Source organism: Lissotriton helveticus, chromosome 7, assembly GCF_964261635.1.
Source record: "Lissotriton helveticus chromosome 7, aLisHel1.1, whole genome shotgun sequence".
In the NCBI taxonomy this organism is placed as follows: Eukaryota; Metazoa; Chordata; class Amphibia; order Caudata; family Salamandridae; genus Lissotriton; species Lissotriton helveticus.
In genome coordinates, this window is record NC_136068.1 from 1,593,383,873 (window position 1) to 1,593,401,129 (window position 17,257).

General features: G+C 41.8%; 1 protein-coding gene across 1 annotated transcript in view; it reads left to right on the forward strand.

The window, feature by feature from the left end:
* Positions 1-17,257, forward strand: part of PPFIA3 (PPFI scaffold protein A3) — a 963,828-nt gene that overhangs the window by 440,930 nt on the left and 505,641 nt on the right. Inside the window, exons 8-9 of the mRNA XM_078655169.1 lie at positions 7,560-7,781; positions 9,080-9,226. Of these exons, the coding sequence (XP_078511295.1) occupies positions 7,560-7,781; positions 9,080-9,226 (369 nt within the window). The remainder of the gene's footprint in view (positions 1-7,559; positions 7,782-9,079; positions 9,227-17,257) is intronic.

Sequence of the window (17,257 nt, forward strand, 5' to 3'; positions counted from 1 at the left end):
ATGCTGGAACATACATGCTCATTCAGGTGCAAAAAAACTCTGAAAAAGCTTACGAGACAGACACTTTGTCGAAATGAACCACGGAGCCGAGGATTTTCAGCGGATAGTACTTGAGAAACCATTCATACCTTCACACTGCAGTGATATTTCCAAATACTTGTTCACCAAAGAACAGAAATGGGTGTTCAGACTGCATAGTGATGTGCAAGGTCTAAATGATGATATACCCTGGACGAGTCTGTGATCGCCCTGATACTCTCCTTTGTTGGGAGTCTGACTTGTAGTACCTGGTAGCTTTGAGACGATCTAGAGGAGGAGTTCAGGCCACCTTACAGGTTACGACAGACTCTAGATATACCATATTTTTGGTTTATTGATGAACATTGACGACACAGATAGGGACAATGTGTATCTGTTATTGAAATAGTTAATCAGTGTCTATTTGACTTGGACTATGGAGAATGCCATATACAGGATAGACAGTGCAACCATGATTTTTTCGGGTTACATGGTAGCCTTCATTTAAGATCGATTCAACATTTAACACCTATTCATTATAACACAGATTTACAGTTCTCTAGATCTCTCTTTTTGAAACACTATTATCTTCAGCAGTTCTTAAAGTTGATGTTTTGGCTATTTATCTCGAGCGAATGGTACCTGTTGTCTCACAGAGGAAAAGCTTCTTTTGGCCGAACACAGATTTAGATGAATGCATTGGTGGACAACATACTGATTGATACACTACAAGAGATAAGCCATTGTGCTCTCTGTATTTCTCGTCTGGTTCGGGGGAGTACACTTCCTTATGTTCACCGCAAGGATAACATTGGTATATGAATACCGCACTCTGAACTATAAACGTCATGCTAACGCCGTCATTTTGTAGTTCGGGGCGTTGAACTCGCTGGTCGGGACAATCTCGGCAATATACTGATTATCACACTAAAAGAAATAAGCGATTGTGCTCTATGATTTTTTTGTCTGGTTCGGGGAAGTATTCTTCCTTATGTTTACCGCAAGGGTAACAATGTTATACGAACACCGCACTCTGAACTACAAACGTCATGTTGGTGACGTCATTTTGTAGTTCGGAGCGCCGAACGCGCGGGTCTGGACAAGCTTGGCCAATTCGGAAGTGTCTCCAGGGACCGCTTTGGAATTACAAGTAAGCATCATAACTATTTATGCTTTTAATGTCATCAAAACAGCATCCGTTTCCTGGCGAGCGGGTGCACTAAGCGTGGTAGAAGCTGGAGATGTTGTGAATTCGGCCCCATATGTATAATGGGTAGAGGGAGCTGTTACAAATCAAGGTGTTTCTAACTCGTCTTGTTTAGTCCTAATGGACGATAATACTAATAAAGTTTGGTGGCTTCAGATTAAATGAAGCGCGTTTTATTGTTTTATTGTTACACGCCGTTGCACCAATTAGGTGTTAGTACTGGGAATATGAAACACCTGTCTCGAATCAATAGTTCAGAGATAAAAGTACGCCGCCTAGTTCTGTCGTTGCCTCCCCCTTGACTCAGTAAACGCCGGAGGTAACGACGGACAGGTAGGCTTTGTGTGACCTGCATAGTTGTGTGAAGGGTTTCACTTTCAGCCTAAGTGGAGGGGACGCAGTAAGTTTGGAGGCCCATAATTTTGTTTTTATAGCGTGACCCCAGTTTCTAGTGGCCCTCTTAAGGTTTTTTCGCCTGAACCTGGCTTATATTAAGTTGCAGAAGGAGTTTTTCAGAGAATGCGGGCTTTTCAAGATTGAAAGATTTTGGGGTTGAGAAGCTGACCACTCTTGTCCCCCGTTATATTAAAGAACTTCATACATTTTAGATGTCATCCACAGATAGTCCCCCGAGGAGGATATATCTTTATTTAGGTTTTTACTAATAACATGTTGGAAATACTAGTGAGCAACGATGCTATGAGGAGATTTCTTTGCAAGGCATTTTTGGAGTATTTCAGTATTATTTGAAGCCAGAAGAGAATTACGACATAGGTGTGGGGTTTAAGGTGGGAGGGTATAAACTATGAGTGTTTACATTATTCCCCTTTTTCCCCCCTGTCGTTTTCTTTTCTAGAGCGGGGCCTCTTAATCCTGAGCTAGGCCCAGGTGAGGTGAGGTACAGTCCCCGATCAAGACGGGTGAGGCATTAATGTTTGTACTATTAAATGAGATGATGCATATCACGCCACTTGTTTGCTTAGTACACTACAGAGTTCCGTAGGAAGAGTGAACTAACAAGGAATGTGTTTATAATGTTTTCTACAGATGCCATCTGCATCTCTTGAAGCGGAGGATATGTTGAAGTAGGTTGTATTAATTCCAACCTTTTATGTTTTTTTCTATTTTTCACTTTATTTTGAGAGTGATTTAAGCAGTAGCAATTGTTAAGAACAGAGGTCCTGACGAAAGCCTAGGGCACTCTTTCCCTATTGGCTGAAACATGTTGGCCGTGATAATCTAGCAGTTATTTGTTAATACTGCTCTTTGCACTGTTCTGTTTTTTAGATTAGAGGGTGAGGTGATAACTCTAATAAATCCTGTATTTTCTCCTCATGACTATTTTAACATCACACACTTTTGTTTTGGTTTGCACTGCTTTCTGATTTCCATGTGGTCACAGACTGAAAATATTGCATAGTCTGTCTCACTTTTCTCTGGGGTCCTTATTCTGATTCCATTGAGCGAATCCCTTTGTTTGAAGTCTGTCTCCATGATCAGGCGAAATATCATCCATATCGGTGGATAACCAGACGATAAGACTGATCACGCTGATAATTGATGGGAATCCAAGCTCTGCTCAATGATTTTTGGTTCCTTTAACATTCCTGCTTTCTTTACTTTTCTAATTCTGTTTGTGGCAACCTAAAGCACTTGGTGGCTTGATACCTATTAGAACCCCAGTTCAGCTGGTTAGTGTTAACCTTTACATTGACTAAATATTTTCAAGAAGTCCTCAAAGATTTTTCTCTCAGTTAGGTGACCTCATCACTGCTGAGATTAAAGTTAGCACTCTAAATTAATGTGGCCATTTTTGAACATGTGCACACAGCAGATGATCAGCATTTGACTTGTAAAGATGCCTTATTGGTTATTACATCCCCTAGAAAGGAGAGGTATATCCCTCAAGATCAGCTTAAAGCTATCTTTAGTTATTTTCTAAGGTAACTTTTATGTCCTATTTACCTACTTTTTCTTCGTCTAATATTCTTTCCAAGTCATTGGCAGAGAGAACCATACACATCTTGAATTTGTCTGGTCTGTATTACTATTTAGATAGAAATCCCAGTGTACATAATATCGAATAGCTATTATGTAATCTATGGGGCGTCTAATACTGGTTTAGACTTCTCAAAACAGTAATAGCCAGCCAAATAGAATCTTGCATAATAATTTGTGAGCCATGTCCCAAATCTATGCATCCACAAGACCACTGTCTGGAGGTCAGGCCATACTTTTGTAAACCATTACTGCATTGAGTCTGTTTCCAGCACAGATACTCCAAAGGACCAGCCGTCCATGAATAATGAGCCCTCTGTTCTACTGATTTCAGGGTTTTGAGTTGGGGTTAAGCTTGTTGGGCAATCTACAATTTATGATTATGTGAGAAAATGTAATGACTGAGAAGATAAAACTGCTTTTGTAATCTTACTTCCACATTACAGAGCTCTGAAAGTGTCAATTTGTTCCCTTGTTCTAAGCTGAAGTATAATGCCCCCATTTAATGCCCTCTGCAGAGATACACACACACTGTGTGTGTGTATATATATATATATATGTATATATATATATATATATTACCTATTTGCGGTAGGTAGTTTTAGTTGGGACCTAGTTTCCATAGGAAGAGCGTTTGACAAATCCTCGCAGAACTTTCAAAACTTGTTTGACACTCACTTCAGCTGCTGTCTGGAAAGTTTCACAGTGATCCGTCAAGCGTGGGCCAAGAAAAAGCAGGGGGTGGGGGGTTCACAAAACACGTTTTCCCCATGTTCACTCCCACAGGAACTTTAGACACAAATACAGACCAAACTGATGAACGGAATTGCACCTAATTTGGCAGTAAGGTAGATATTGGTCCAGGGACGTGCCTTTTTGTGATTTGGTGTAAATCAGTAATGTAGTTGCAGAGTTATTAAAATACATTCAAGTTTGTTTATATAGAGATGCAAAGGCTTTACAAACCCTTGCGATCCCGTGCTGAGATCTGATTGGCTGTCAACTATCCATACCAGGAAGTGTTTTCAGCCATCTTGGACCTCTGCTTGAGCCAAGTTCCAAAACAAAGTACAAAATAAAAAGAGAAGGGGCAGGGTAGGAACACCCTCACCCCCCCTAGGCCTCTTGGGTTGGGATGGGGGACCCTACTTCCCTAGGGTACATTGAAATATGTGTGCGGGCGAGCCCAATGGGGCTGCACACACCCCAGGGACCACCATCTCTGCAGTGCAAAAAATAAAATCAATGCAGGAGTCTGCACGGATCCCCCTTGGCCCCAGGAACCGCCACCTCTCCAGGCCAATTTATTAAATTAATGGGGGACCCCCGCAGCACCAGAGACCGCCTCTCCCCGGGGCTTTAAAAAAATTAATGTAGGAGGTTCTAGTGGGTCTGTTTCACACCCCCTGCGTACTGCCACCTCCCTGGGAAAAATATTTAAGATGGGAGGAGGCCGCACGGCTACCCCTCGTGGAGCCATTTATGGACCTAGGGACCCCAACCTCCAGTGCCGGCTCCTGCTACCTCCTGAGGTTCCCACCCTTGGGAAGCAGCTGTTTGATTTCACCAAGCAAAAGCAAACATAACTTTGCTTTCTTCAAGCCGGAGCTGTCAACTAGACCCAGCTTGCAGAAAGCAGAGTTTTCATCTGTTTCTCCGCATGCAAATATGTGTGCAGAGAAATAGATGAAAACATTGCTCTTACAAACAGGGTGCTGGCTTTTAACGGTACCTTAAAAGACAGTACCCAGTCTGTCACAGGGAGCAGCAGGGACAAGGAGGGCCTTGGGGCTTCCCTCGCGGTCCCCAAAAACAGGTCACGGGGTGCCAGAATAAAGAGGCTGGGCCCAGGGGGATAGGGTCCCCGAGGCTGGAATCACGCTGGGGATGGGGGCCACGTGGCACCCCTCCTCCATTGCAAAAAGGCTAAGCCTCAAGGGATGGGGTCCCCGGGTCTGAAATGGGCCTGGGGAGGGAGACCGCATGGCCCACTCCTAATAATAATTTTTTTAAAGGCTGGCCCAGGCAAAGTTGCCGGAGGCCCTACCCCCTTTCTCAACCACTCTGCAAACGCACCTCCTGGCATGCTTCTGGTTGGGGTATCAAGACCCCTTGGCTGCTGAGGGTCATTGGAGGCCAACAACCCCTCCTTTTACCTCCAGTAAGCCCAACACAGTGGGATTGCTGTGAGCTTTTGGAGAATCCCTGCTCCATTTTCCACCACTCTGTAAATGTGCCTCCTTGCACAATACTGGGTGGGGGATGAAGTCTGCTTAGATGCTGAAGGTCCTTGGGGGGCCAGCATCTCCTACTGTTACCTCCAGTAGGACCCACACAGCAGGATTGCTGAGAGCTGGCCAGATGCCCCGTCCCCTTCGTCCACCACTGTGCACATGTACCTAGTAGTTAAAAAAAATCATACAAATTCACTTAATAAATCAAAGAGTACAGGGACGTTATAGTTAGGAAATAGAATTTAAAAAACCTTCGAAATTTACTGAGATGTCATCAGTGATGTCATGAGAGGTGTTCAGTATTTTTCAGTGAATTTCTTTGCCTTTTAACATTAAGTAAGATAATATTACCATACATCTGTGGCCTGCCCCATCCAGAGCACGGACTTTGGCAAGGGGTTGGCACCAAGGCTTGGGCCTATGACCAAGCCTTACGCCAAACCCCGGCAGGCGGCTAAAACCTCATTGGTGGAAAGCGCCCCACAGACCCCAGTCCACTTTGTTTAATTTAACAACGTTTTGTAGGACCCCGCGGGGGCTGCCCTAACTCCTACAGGAGTACCACGGGAGCGCAACAATTAAAAAACATATATATATTATATATATATATTATTACATTTTGACCCCAGTGGGATCCATCTGGGACCCACTCCCTCCCCATGCAAAAGGGCTGGGGGTCAGGCTATCCCTTCCCTACCCCCTTATGTCTTTTTCTATTTATTTTCACAACTGAGTCCTGTAATGGCAACTGCAGAATTTCTCTTTATGACGCGTCCAACCAGTCAGAGGCCTCGGTCCTGTGGGACCTAGTTGGCCGAGGGGAAAAAAGTCCCTATAGCCAATCAGAATGCTTTATTTTTTAATTCTGATACTTGTTTTATGGGAGTCATGCAGCACAAGATGTTGCAATTTTTTTACATTCATTTCTCAAAAGCTGTTGAGTGGGTTCAAAGCACACAAATACTCTTTCTAGGTAAAGATCTAGCTTCTGGCAAATTTGATGTAATTCTGTTCTGCCATTTTTCTGTATCATTGCCTAAAATTTTGTGTGACGGATCACCCTGTAACTATCCAGGAAGGAAGGAAGGAACTGAGGTGGATGACCTTTTTGTGTTTTTTAATGTTTTGTGAAGATTCGTCAAACGACAACAAAAGTATTAGCAAAAAAAACACCCTCTTCTAGTGGAAACTGAGTTACATATAACTACACATAATTTATATGAGAGCAATCAGAGTTTAATAAAGTGGATTCCAAAACAATTTCTACTCTTTTCAAAGGTCCAAATTTATAAATGAAACTCTTGGAACTTCAATGCGGTGCATTGGTGACATCGCCAAGTAACCTCAGGCATACTCCATTTTGTATGCTGCAGTGCCTGTGGACCTTCGACAGTCACTAGGAACCCAGAATTAAGGGAATAGTCCAGGAGCTAACTGAGCATGATGCAGTCAACATCGGCACAGAAATACTTCAAAATGACCCACAGCTATTGACATTTAGACAAAGGTGTGAAATAGCAGATATTCTCTTTACAATCCATGTTGAATTGATTAACTACTTGCTGGATTTGCACAATGCCATTTTGTGAGAGCTTGGTGCAGGCTCTGCTGGGATAGGGACCTTTGCAATACCTTTGCATTGATTACAGAGCCACAAATAAAGAGTTGACAGGGTGGATGCGGAAGAGCGGTATGGTGTTATTGTTATTTAGCTATTTGATGGCACCCATTCTGCCATTAGTATGGCTTGAACTCCTGTGATCTTTGTCAGGCCCCAGTGGTCATGGTATATATCCCAGTTTCACATACCTCAGAGTTTAGAAGCTTCTCTTTGCTAACAACACATTCTTAATGCAAACCTTAGACTAGTATGCATACCAGGGATCAGGAAGCTTTTCTATCTAGTGAGCTATTCCTAATACATATCCTATTGCAGAGTGACTGCATGCCTAAAAAAAAGGGAATCACTCCCACTAATTCAGGGTTCCTGTGCTTCATGTTGTATCTTTGAAATTACTATTGTCAGAATCCAGGACACAATGTGTCCCGTGCTAGCTTCATAGGTACTGCAAAATTTCACTAAGCTGTTTTCCCCATATTAGGCTGTTCTGAATGGTTCTTTGCACCTGGAACCAAGAGGTGGACGGGAGCCAGAGCTGGAAGAGCTGCTGGAGAAGCAGAGGATGGAGCTTTGTCAGATGAAGGAACGTCTCACCATGATGTGCCGACAGATGGCAGAGCTTGAAGAGGAGCTGAACACTGCCCAAAAGGACCTTATTAAATCAGAGGAGATGAGTGCTAAGCTGCAGCGGGATGTAAAGGAGGTGAGTCTGGGGTATAGCAAGACAGTGCAAGATTTGCTGTGATCAGAATGCATTGCCCAGAATACCGAGCAACCCTGCTAGGCTTTGTGATAGGCCAGGGATCCAAGCTTTTTTTTTACAGGATACTGAGCCTCGAAGTGGATAGAGATAGTATAACAATATGAGGTTTAATGACGTACTAGGGATTAGTGCAAAAAGAACTGTTGATGGACAGAATCCAGAACAATGTCATACATTCGTCCCAGTACAGAGATATGGGCCTAAATCCATCGTTTTTTTGCTCACCATGCCATTCCAGTTTGGACTCAGCCATATGCAAATCAGTCTTGACCCTGCGCCCAATGGGAACAGTCCAGCCCGAACTGCCAGGCCCTCCCTGGACTGGAAACAAGCATCCTAGGACCGGTTTTGGGGTTTCACCCCTCTTAAGCCAGGATAGCTTGATTCCAGTGGCATGGAGAGCACGGGACTCACGTCTGAGCATACCCGTCCCACTCGGGGTGACAAATGCAAAAAGAACTGTTGATGGACAGAATGCAGAACAATGTCATACATTCACCCCAGGGCAAAGATCTGGGCCTAAATCCATCGTTTAGGGAGTAGAACACAGGCTACTGAGTGACAGTACCAATGATGTGCATTGTGCTAAAGAAGTGATTCCTAGTGTACAGAGTGAAACATGATGGATCTAGGCTGTAAAGATTGTAAGGGAGATTAACCCAATTTTAGTCATTATATACTACCAGTCTGTACATGGTGCTGAATAAGAGTGCACTGGGCTGGAGAACAGTAGGTGCTTGGTAAGCCATTGGGTGCTCATTGAACTAAATCGGATGCAGTGCATCAGTTCCAGTTTCCAAGGGGTGGCTCAAGTTCTTAGTCTTTGGCGTAATTTAGAGTCTTATGTAGAGTATACTCAGTCAAAACATAACTGATATCCCACCTGCTATCTGACTTTTACTATAAGCTATATTGAACTTGAACTTGCAATATGGAGAGTGGGGTAATTGCCACTCTCTCCCATTGTTTTGATTGAATCAATGTATGCGAATTTAACTGCATAAGTGAAAAACAAATGAAATTCATTTAAGTGCTTACTTAAATCATAATCAAGGACCATCTTTCTTTATACCATTCATACCCAGGTCCTTTGTTTCTGTGGGTGAACCCCATTGATTTAAGAGTATATCATCTGCCAAACTCTAAATAAGGCCCTTAGGGTCTTTGTCTCTCTTCTCTTTTTTCTTCTTCATCGCTCCTTCACCCCAAGTCTCATCTGTTGTCTCTGCTCCTTAAAGGCTCTTGCACAGAGGGAAGATATGGAGGAGAGAATCACCACCCTGGAGAAGCGATATCTGAGTGCACAACGGGAAGCCACCTCCTTGCATGACATCAACGACAAGCTAGAAAATGAGCTGGCTAGCAAGGATTCGCTTTATCGACAGGTAAAACATATCTCCTTCATAGTGATAATGTGATGCCAAAGAAGGATATCACAAGAACACACTGAGTGACTTAGTGTGCAATACCAGCAAATAGAGTTGCAAGAATTCTCAATACCAGTTGGTACAGAATGCCTCCTGTCCCCTCTCACCCAATCATACACAAAAGTGGTAAGATGTCATAAAAAATATTTTCTCCCATACTTGTTTTGGTCACTAAGAGTCTGACACTTGTCGGTATATTATTATGGTAATTACATTTCCAAAAAAACAGTGATTGTGGCTGGGCCTCTCCATATTCAAAATGAAGTGCATTGAATTTTTGATCGAATTTAATTGTCACAACCATCCTTTGAGGACCAGATTCCAGTCCGCTCTGAGGTGAATAGTAGATCCTTTTGTAACATTTTTGAAAGCCTGTCCATGCCTGATCCATATGGCTTCCTGCCTTGTCTATCTTGTCAGCTTCAAACAAGATATGCTTTACAGAGAATACATCCAGGCACTTGGTCTTCTCATAAAGTATAGATGATGTTTATTTGTTTGTAAGATAGAATCAACTAAGTAAACGAGGTACTAACAATTACAAGAACTGTAGTATTATATCAAAAAGCTTTTATTCGGGTTGTCATAACAATCCACGTAAGCACAAACAAAAAACAAAACAGCAAGTTACAATAATTATTAATCACAACAACACATTATGGCTGACAAAAAAAATATAAAAATTATACACAGGGTAGCCAATACATTTCACTTACGTATGATACATATGTACAAACCAAGCCCCGCCCGAAAGTTGCCTAAGTTCCGTGTGCAATAAATGCGTACATAAAGTGCAAAAGTGCTACATATAATTCAGGGATATAAGGCCTAAATACGTTTTAGTAGAAATTTAAAAACAATCAACTGTATGCAAATATAAATATTAAAACTCTTTTTAAAAAATGGACGATATTCCAGCAGGATGGATGCATAGTTCATGTATTTTTACTATGTACTGATTACCAATTTAAACAATAATAGATTTCCTGGCATCGATACATTTCATTATATACATAGCTACAGCAAAGCAGATATCTGAATTTTCCAAGCGCATTATTAATTTCATTGCGATGTTTATGGATCGAGCATTACATTTAAAAAAAATTGGTTTGAGGTAAAAAAGCCTTAAAAAATTATAATATTTACAGAATAATAAAAAATGGCGGCAGCTTTGTCTTGAGATTCCATCACAGGGGCATACAGAGTTTGAACCAGTTCTCATGACAGGAAATGCCACCAAGTGATGTACGGTGCCCAATCTAAGACGCGTTAAAACAAATCGGTGTGAGTTCAGTGTGACCTCAGATAGATAAGACTGGAAACCTTTATTTAGATCAAGTTCTTGATAAAAGACAACCGTTGGTAGCGTCCTAGATTGCCTCGCTCTATTCTCTTTCTTATAAGATAAACATTTCTCCTTTAATTCCTTCTTAGAGATAGAGGCGGCAAAATCTGGATGTAATAGAATGTCATTGTTAAATAAAATACGATACCAATGGTGGATATATTTCAACCATGGTATTAGGAGAAAGAAATCAAGTTTTAAACAATCTCGTATTATTTGTTGTGTAAACAACGTTTCTGATTTTGCCCAGATAGATCGCCATAATGTTAAAGGGCGCACAGCTGCTAAATCTGTGATGTAGTTAATCCCTATTTCTACGTGCACTAGTAAAGTTGAAGCAGATTGCGGGACACACAATGCTCTCTTTAAGAATTTGTTTTCGTCACATTGCATAGTTTTCCCATCGCGGTAACCCCAGATTCCTGCCCCGTACAATGCTGATGTAACACATCTAGCATTGTAAATGGTTACCAGGTCTTTAATTCTTCTGGGGACTCCCAATTTAGTGGAAAAATTAAAGATGCTGTTTGTGTTCCTAGTCATCTTTAGACCTATGTTATTAAATTCTTGTGTCCTTTTCCCATCGTCAGAAAATGTTATTCCGAGATAACAAAATTTCTTTACTGTGAGCAGCTTCTCCTTGTCAATAAAAAAAGTGCTTGTTGAGTTGTTTTTTTTGCCACAGGACATTGCAACAGTCTTGCTTTTATTAATCTTTAGTTTCCTGCTCTTGATAAATTCAACAAAGTTATCAATGAGGCGCTGTAGTCCGATTTTTGTACGAGATATTAAAACAGCGTCATCCGCATATAATAGAATTGGTACCACCTTACCATCGATGCGCGGGGCATCAGCTGAAATTTGGCCTAGGGTTGAGTCTATTTGATTAATAAACAATGAAAATAATGAAGGAGCCAAAACACAACCCTGGCGTATGCCTCTGGTAACTTTAAAAAAAGACGTACATTCTCTGGATGGGCCGTATCGAACTTTACAAGTCAACATTTCATAGAGCCTCCCCAAGAAGTGTACTATTTCCATGGGGGCGCCTAAGTCCAATAGGATCCTCCATAATATGGCATGGTCCACGAGGTCGAAGGCGCTGCTCAAGTCCGCAAAGCAGAGGAATAAATTCTCCTCCTTTGCGACAGTATATTTATTTATCAAGAGGTCTAGGTTGGCGCATTGCTCTAAGGTTCCTAGGCCCTTCCTGAAACCGTATTGTACCTTAGTTAAAATATCCTGTTCTTCGGCCCAGGTTTCCAATCTCCTTAGCAAAACTCTACTCATCACCTTGATGGAAGCGTCCAACAAGGAGATAGGTCGGTAATTGCTCGCCTCGGATTTGGATCCTTTTTTAAAGAGAGGTACTATTATCGACTGGCCCCAGGTTAGTGGGATTTTTCCCTCTGCTTCCATGTTAAAAACCCTGGTTAGGATGGGTGCCCATAGATCCATTTCGGTTTTATAGAGGTCTATGGGAACTCCATCCGGTCCAGAATCTTTACCACCTTTACTGTCGGTTAAACCATCATATACCTCTTCTAGGTTAATCAACAGAGGTAACGGAGACCAGGGGGAAATTTCAAGTGTTAAAAGTTCTGAGGTGTTCCTAGTTGGGTTAAAATTTTTCGTAAAATGCTCAATCCAAGCATTACATTCAACATAAGAAGTTAATTCAGGTATGCTATCAGACTTTAAAAAGGGACTATTTATTATTTCCCAGTAAAGTTTAGCATTGTTTGTTTCTGCTGCAAAATTAAGATTAGACCATGCCTCATCCTGGAGGCTTTTCTTCCTGTTAAAAATGGCTACCTTGTAGTCTAAGCGCAATGATTTTATAGTCACATTGTTGCGAGGTTTAACACTCAATGCTTGTTTTAATGCTTGCAAAGCTCGTATACAGTCCCCATCGAACCAAACTGTTTTCTCAACCCTCTTCATACAGGTTTTCCTAGTAAAAATCCCATCAATAATCACATTCATTTTGACAAATACATCAATTATATTACAGGCGACGACTCCATCGCTCAAACACTTCTCGATTTCAACTTTACATTTAGTTACCACCTCTTGGAGTTTTCTTTGGGGATCAATACCAGCCCATTTGATTCTCATCCCATTTGTTCTAATGGCTGTGGCATTGATAACACGATTGTTGTCAGCTGGTTCTTTGTTACCCCAGCACAACAGTGATACATGGATACTATTATGATCGCTTAATGGTGGTTCCATAACCCAAAGATTTGAGTACTCGATGTTATTAGAAAGCAGAATATGGTCAATACTGGTATTAGTATTTCTGCCTGTATAAGCTGGGCAAGGAAGATTTCCCTTATTCTTAGAGCAATTCAATAGATCCAAGTCAAATTTTGCTAATAGTTTGTTCAACGCCATACCATAAATACAATGGGAAAAATGAAGGTCGTCCCCTGCATCTCCGGCACCAGACTCCTTTCTGAGTCCGCAGGAATTATTTTTGGCTAATGAGCAAAGCTTGATGTTAAAGTCGCCCGCCCATATGATAGTTGCCTGTTTCCGGGATACCCCTAGGGCTTTCTCGAGTTCACTCTCTAGAGGAAGTAGAATTTTCCATCTATTATTATCAAACTTGTTGTTATAATAGTTGATCACTATGAGGTCATTGCCTTTACAAAATTTGAGACGTAGCACCTGATGATTAATCCCATCTGAACTGTAACTTTTAGTTTGACATGCAGTTAATTTATTTGATATCAATAGGAGAAGACCTCCCTTCGCACGTCCAGCAGATGAGTTAACCACAGGTACCCAATGGGAGAAGTAACCCTCTATAAAAATAGATTCTTTACACCGTGTCTCTTGAAGACATATAATATCATGACCATCAGTAATAAAACCCTTCCAAAAAGGGGTATCCAACTTTTTCCTAAGGCCCGCTATATTCCAGGTAACTAGACTATAGCCTATATTTTGACCTATGGAGATATTTGGTTGAACGTCTATAGAAGGGAGTGATGGATCTGCAGTCGGAATTATAAATATTTCTGGAGGAGTTTGAGTTGGAATTTGTACCTGCTTGAATTCATCGGGTTGCTCTTCCATGCTGGTAACCAGCACATTAGGACTTTTTAATTCTGTTTCCCCGATGTCCAACTGTAGGGAGTTAAGCAAAGACCCATGACTGGATTCATCTTTACCAGTTAACTGAAACCCATATGGAAGCCTTTCTAGCTCCATCCCCACAGATGGCAATTGTCAATCATTGCACTCCAGGGAGTCGAATGCCTGAAATCTATTTTGTGTAGGGATAGTATAGCGCACCAAGGGAGCAGTTATTTTACTGAGAGTAGGGTTTTCATCTGTACATAATGCAGGGTCAAGTAGATGCCTATAAAAGTATCCCAAAGGGAGGAGAGTCATATTAAACTCCCAGGGCGATGGGGGTGGGGCCAAAACAAGACTACTCTTTGCCCAGTGTGGGGATCTGTAGTTAATAATTATAAAGTCCCCTGCAAACTTTTTTCTTAATGGGCCCACCCAACCTACCCTTTGTGTCCTGATAATCTGATTGGCTCCTAGTTCAGGATAACTACAGTTATTGGTGAGCCAGTGTAGGGTTTTGTTTTTAAGTGCATCGTGTGTTTCTATTTGACCCTTACTCAGTTTTGGAACATTAACTAATACTGCTACATAGGCGCTACATTCTGGTGGGAGATTAATACAGGTTGGAGTTTGTTTTCCGTTGCTTGTGACCGAACTGGTGCTAGGTCTAGTTACGTGTTCTGGCGTAGGTTGTTTCCTAGGGACTCGATTGGCTTGGCAGACAGGGGGTAAAGGTTTTGGGGCAACATTCTGTGCCCCCACGCTTAGTCTGAACTTTTCTGCATGCTCTGACCACTCTGGCTACAGGGGTCGGAGGGTGGTGTACTATAATGTCTATAGAATCGTTCAGCTCTACTTGTGTAGAGTAAGACTGCTCGGGTATTACCCAGTCAGAGGCATCAAGGTTGATAGAATTGCTTCTATCGTCCTGTACTATGGCAGCAGGGGAAGTGCTTATAATAGGGTGTACAGAATCATCACATAACCCCAGCGACTGTCGCCTTTCATTGTTAATTTTATGAACGACCTTAACTAAATAATTGTCCAAAGTGCCAAGTGCAGGTAGGGCATTATGATTGGACATGTTCGGAGGTTAATAAAACCAGGGTTTGCACAATCATAAAAAATAAAAGCTCTCGAAATGATTATACACAATATACTAAACCGCCACCTAGTGGCACAAATACTTTGAAAATAACAAGGTAATTATAAAGGCATAAAAACCCATATATGTTGTAATATCTCACTAAATGAGCTGTAGGGGTATCATCAATCTTTGGAGAGCAGGGTCTGTAGCCCTGCCCTGCCTCGTTCTGCCCCGGACGGCCACAGACGGTCCCGCCCTTGTCCCGGGCTTCTCCCGGTGCTGCCCGCGCGCGTACCCGCTACGCGGGGGCCAAGCAGTGTCTTATGCGCCTCCTGGCGGGCGAACTGTGGGCGGCGGCATCTTCCGCCGCTAGGCTGCCTGGGAAATGTAGTTCTCCTGGCCTCCCTCCACACAGCGGCCGCTCGGTGTTGCTGGTGCGGCGGTGGGAGGGAGACAAACGGTCAGCGAAGAGTTCGGTGGCCCAGAAGGTAAGCCCGTCGGCAAATGATACAATTACAAGAACTGCAGTATTATATCTATGGTAAGATATAACGCTCTCATTGCATGCTTACTATTTCTTTGCTTATTTTGATAATGCAGACACTAGTTGCTAGTGTGTGCCACGAAATAAAAGAACATTCTTCATCAGCTTGATTAAGGACCTAGGAATACTTAGACACAGACCACACATTTATTAGTATTTTTTCCTATTTACACTATTATCAGTACTTTTACTGTAGTTATGAGAGTGGACACTCGGGTAAGTATTCTTAAGTAATATATATTTTAGCAAGTAGGAGCAGAAGGGCAGCCAACCTTTCCCCAGCCGCTAATTTAGGATCCCCTGTAACATTCTAGATTTCCTAAGCCTAAAACCTAGTCACAGCTACCGAATACAACACATATTCCACCCTTAACAAAAAATGTGAATGTGAGATTATAAGCATATGATATGAATAATTTAAAATCGAAAAAACCCTACATTTTTCAGGAGTGTTTCACTCTGTTTAACCCTGTAAATCCTGCATGTCCTAAACTTCTATTTTTGAAAATGTGTTTCTTGGATCTATCTTCATTGATAGACACTTGGATTACAGGATCAACTGAACCTTCAATATCCATCTCTTACCTAAGATATGTTGCCACATCTAAAAATACATTATCTTCACTCAAAACTGCACCAACCACCTGTTTGTCCACACCTCATTTCACGTTTCTACTTCCCTCTATATTAGTAAACACCCCCTTTCACTTCCACCTTCCTACAGACCTAGACTATACAAATTCCATATTTTTTCCACAATCTACTCTTACAGGCTAACTTGATACGTCATTAACTATAACCCGGGCCGACTATCTGGCTGATTTTTTTCCCTACAACGCAGGGCATCTTGTTCTGAGCCCAATCACACACCTTCAGTTAACCATTAGTTTGTTTATCTCTCCTAGAATTCATCACTTCCTTCAATTTTCTTGGTATCTCTCCATCCTATCCTTGACCCTTATGAAATCCACCGTATTATCTCGGCCATTCTTAAGCCACCAAGGAGCAAGTTTGAAACCAAGTTTCCTTCCGCTTAGCAATTCAAAAGATGAACATTCTGTCAGCGAATTGGGCATAGTCCTATATGTTAATAACGTAATGTACTTTGGGAGATCTGTAATCCCTGACAATCAACTGTGCATTGCAAGATGTATGGATACTCTTGTTATGCGATTGAACCTTTCTTACATACAGTTGGATTTGCTTACAGATTGTTGCCCATTATCTGAAGCTCTCTTCGGGTGACACCTCCCTGCAGAGCACATCTTCTAAGAACTCAACTGCTGCTTCAGTAGTTAACTTCTAAGCCATTGTGATCCCTGGGCTTTCAGAGAAAACATTTGTTAGAACAAAGGAGTAAGCTTCTTCATTTGGGAATGACTTCAAACAGACCCAGCATGTCAATTGCCAATTTTTTCCAAGGTCCTGGAGCACACTCTAATGATAAAATCTTAGTGACCCGAGTTCAGTTGATGTTTGCACAAATTCCTTAGCACACAACACTTTTATGACACAACAGTAGTGCAGTAATACTTTTCTAATATGCACTCTCCACGCAAATAATAATGCGATTCTTTGGTCATTAATTCTTTTCTTGATCCTTCTTTAATGTCAGTAACGGTGACTGGTCGAAAGCCCAATGCCAACACGTGTTTCGTCGCCTCTGTGTATTTTTACATGCGACTTTTTCAAGGCTACATGAAAGATAGACCCCAGTCACTAATGTTACATATTGATCCATTACACGGCTCTAAGACATTGCACCCAAGTCCCTGCACCGTGACACGTAAAATTCTATTGGGGGGAACATAATCCATCTTGATTATTTCATTTAACACAACTTCCCTATGCTACGCAGTTTCAACATTTTTAATAAAGGCTGTGCTCAGCGTTGAATCAATCACAAAGAACCCCATGTGTTATGTGTGA